The sequence below is a fragment of the Zingiber officinale genome, chromosome 10B (genome assembly GCF_018446385.1).
Source record: "Zingiber officinale cultivar Zhangliang chromosome 10B, Zo_v1.1, whole genome shotgun sequence".
NCBI lineage: Eukaryota > Viridiplantae > Streptophyta > Magnoliopsida > Zingiberales > Zingiberaceae > Zingiber > Zingiber officinale.
Genome location: NC_056005.1, coordinates 56,848,855 through 56,853,096, shown reverse-complemented (window position 1 = coordinate 56,853,096; position 4,242 = coordinate 56,848,855). Strand labels below are relative to the sequence as shown.

At 41.9% G+C, this 4,242-nt stretch overlaps 1 protein-coding gene across 1 annotated transcript; it reads left to right on the top strand.

Moving 5' to 3' along the window:
• The first annotated feature begins 3,000 nt into the window (after nt 1–3,000).
• On the top strand, nt 3,001–4,242 carry LOC122029150 (gibberellin 3-beta-dioxygenase 2-like). The gene is made up of 2 exons (XM_042588098.1): nt 3,001–3,485; nt 3,606–4,242. Exons 1-2 carry the CDS (start codon nt 3,007–3,009, stop codon nt 4,240–4,242), a joined length of 1,116 nt encoding a protein of 371 aa, XP_042444032.1. The 5' UTR covers nt 3,001–3,006.

Sequence of the window (4,242 nt, the reverse complement as noted above, 5' to 3'; positions counted from 1 at the left end):
ATAAGGAAATTAAATATTAGATTTCTTTAAAAGGCTTTGTCTTGGCGGTGGTGGATGATCTCATACCCAAGAAGGCCTAGTACCTCGTCATGCAGTCCTGGAAGCTAATTTTAGAAATTAATATTTAATTGAATTTATAACATAGGTGGATTTGGATCAATAATGTTAAGCATCGTTTGCGATTCAAGTCTAAACCATTAAGAACAGATAAGTTAAATTTGGAATCAATAATATTAAGTTCCGTTTGCGATTCTGAATTTAATTTCTAAAAGACACAATAGATTGTTCAGAAAGGTTCAGGACTTGTACAAATTTTTTGTACAGTGGAACTGGTACGATCTTCCTAGGACCAACCAACACACGAAACATTAGAGGCCAGAAAATAGGAAAAAAGTTCTCGGAGTAGACCCTCCGACGCTCAAGTCAGGTACTTTTTGTTGGGGTTGCAAGATTGCAAACATAGTCCCACATTGAAAACACATGGAAAAGATCATGGGTTTATAAGAGAAAAGATATCTCCATTGGCATGAGGCATTTTGGGTAGAGCTCAAGAGCAAAAACCATGAGGGCTTAGGTCCAAAGTGGACAATATCATGTAATTGTGGAGATATCTAAATTCTTTTCGATCCAACAATTAATATCAGAGCCTGGACTGCCAGAAGGTTTAACCGGCGACTGTGCACAAGAGCTATGATCTGATTAAACCATGTGGGTACAATATTTACCTCGAACAAAGAAAGGGGGGCTCCTATATTCGGATCAAGAGGACCAGACACCAGGCAGGAAGTCCTAGTAGGTTGGGTGGATCAAGGGGCAGGAAGACCTGGTGGGTCCATGATCGGACGTGGGAAGCCTGTGGTCCTTTGTTTGAGGGGGAGATTGTTGGGATTGCAAGATTGCAAACATAGTTCCACATTGAAAACACATGGAAAAGATCATGGGTTTATAAGAGAAAATATATCTTCATTGGCATGAGGCCTTTTGGGTAGAGCCCAAGAGCAAAACCATGAGGGCTTAGGCCCAAAGTGGACAATATCATGTAATTATGGAGATATCTAAATTCTTTTCGATCCAACACTTTTTCCCCAGAAGAACAGTGTACGAAGGAAAAAGAAAAGTAGAAGACAAGTGCAAATGTGCAAGGGAGCGTACTTGCGCAAGGTAGAGAACCTCCCTTTTTATATGATAGTGCGTACCTCTGGAGCCTGTTTGATGTCAGGGAATGTCGGGTGTCAGGACCTGTCTGGTTATGGAGGACACATGGAACCCTTTTGCGGACTGAAAGAACGTTCTATTCGCAGATGACCGTGGACCGTTGGAATATTCCCTGACATACAACAATTATTCTCTAACGGACTGTTACGTTCTCTGACCTTGTTGTCGTGTAGCACCCTCTGTCCCAACCGGGTACGAATAAGAGAAGCTTGAGATGGTCGGTAGTTGACCTACTAGGAGGACCAGGCCTGGATATAACCGAACTGTGGAAATCTGACCAGTCGGAGCAGGCCAGGTATCACCCCGACTACCCACCATATCTCAGACCTGGCTGTCTCAGATCTGGGGTCTTGGTCTGTGAGAACCCGACTGAGAACCATGTCACTGATATCGTCAGACGATCTTACTTCTTCTTTCCCTAACTGCTGATTGTCACATCCCTTTGACTTCTGACTGTCATGCTTTATCGGATTCCACCCTTATGCACTGTATCAATCATCTATTGATTGTGTCATCAACCAATTGCTGGTTTAACATCTTTCGATCGATTGCTATATATCCACCGATCGATCAATTGGTTCTCAAATAAAAATCATTTCGTTCGCTAGCAATTCTCAGAGAGAAAAGAAAATTATAAATTATATTAACTCAAAACTTATTCAATACATAGAATACCAACCTCTCTATAGATTAATAAGATGATTTGTTCTTCATAAAATAATAATTTTAAATAAAATCATAGTTATGCTAATAAAAAATAGACCTTTTAAAAAAAATTAATAAAATATAAAAATTACTGACTTAAATACTTTTAAATAAAATTAAAAATCTTGATTGTGTTATATTTCTAAATGTAGAGAGCTCAATGGAGCTGTGAAGTATTTTTATTTGTTTAGTCAAATTAAAAATTAATTAATTTATTTCTTATGCTAATGTATATTCTTATTTGCATTAATTTGTAAATAATCCATGACAGAACAAATGCAGAATAAAAATGTATTTTTAGCTTTCTTCCTTTACTTGAGGCCGTTACAGCTGGAATCTTTCGTTGTATGTATGGTGAGTAAAAAAGAATGAAAGGCTGAGTCATTTTTGGGTGGAAAAAGATGGCAGTTACGGTCAGTTTCTACCTGCTTTGTTTCTCATGCGACACTTGTAATGGCTCACTACTCTCATATCAAAAAAACGTAATTAATCTAAATCCTTGATAAATCGGAGAAGTGTAAATGGATACTCATCTTAATCATTAGTAGTCTTAGATTTACTATCTATTAAAGAAAAAAAATTCTTAATAGTATACTCAATAATATATCTTAGTTGAATCTTAAACACTAGATCTTTAATTTATCACTTGAGGACCTAAACATCATGTCTCCCGGTACACTACTCTTCCATATAATTTTGACTCACGGAGGGCCTTGTTAATTTATTGATCAAGTTTAGAGACAGGACAATCCTTCTTTATGTTTTTTTGAAGTGCATTGATTAATCTCCTTATAATAATTTTATATTTGAATCAATATTTTGCATAGTAGCAATCTCCTATTTTTTTTTTTTATATCCGGCTATTCACCTATGGTTTTTTATAATATAGGTATATAATTGTATTAGATAACGTCCCTCGTAACCCTATCCTCATATTACATGATAAGAGAAGTAAATCATAGGATAAATTTACAACTGAGTGCTAAGTGGCTAGAGTAAAATATAGACATATAAAGCTCAACCTAGAGCGGTGCTATTTGCTTGTACATGTAATTGTCTCATGATCCATTAATATCCTCACAAACCATGCACTCTCTCTCAGTCTCCGGCCAACCTTCGCTGCTCTGTCAATTGGAATGGAAGAGCCTCAACCAGGTCCCTGACTCCCATATATGGCCGCCCGATCTCCTCCACCATCATCCTACTTCCAATATCATCCCTCCCTCCTCCTCTATGCCCATCATCGACCTCACCGCCGCTGATTCTGTTCTCATCCCCCTCGTCGGCAGAGCATGCGAAACCTGGGGTGCCTTCCAGATCACAGGCCACGGCGTCCCCCTCAGACTGCTAGACCTCGTGGAGGCTCAGACGTGTCGTCTCTTCTCCCTGCCCTCCGCTCACAAGCTCCGCGCACAACGCTGCCCCTCCGGCGGCGTCACTGGATACGGACCGGCTCTTATCTCCTCCTTCTTTTCCAAGCTCTTCTGGTCCGAGGGCTTCACCATCGTTGGCTCCGCTCAAGAAGACGCCCGCAAGCTCTGGCCCAACTGCTTCAACGACTTTTGGTACGCGTGTTTGTGTGTAATCGATACCCACATGCACCCTTCTCTATAGACTGTTAATTAATTGCATGAGTTGTTTATGTATTTTTGTTTTATCGATTGTTCTATCACTACCGATTGCAGTAGCGCGATGGAAGAATATAGCAAGGGGATGAAGGATCTATCGCGGAGAGTGATTGTGCTGATGTTGCGCTCGTTAGGTCTCAGTGAGGAGGACATAGATGAGGTCGGGCCACTAAGAGGCCATGACGAGGTGGAGCCCGTTCTGCAGCTCAACTACTATCCGCCCTGTCCGGAGCCTGACCGAACCATGGGCCTCGCTGACCACACCGATTCCAGCCTTATAACCATCATCCACCAGAGCAGCTGCGTGACCGGATTGCAACTCCTGCACCACGACGAGTCCGACAATCCTCGGCCCCAGTGGGTGGAGGTGCCACCCATTTTGGGGGCACTGGTCGTCAACGTTGGCGACCTCTTTCATATAATCTCCAATGGCCGCTTCCACACTGTCATTCACCGAGCGGTCGTCGACCGCACCTGGAGCCGCATCTCGGTGGCCTACTTTTGCGGGCCTCTGGCCCATTTTAAGGTTGGGCCCATTCAAAAGATCGTTGATCCGAATCATGGTCCGGCTTATCCAGGCATCACATGGCCCAAGTACTTAAGTCTTAAGAAGAAACTCCATAACGAGACGCTCGCATCCATAAGATTGCCCTTGGCTGCTAAGAGACAGGACGACGAGAAGAAAGTATTATAG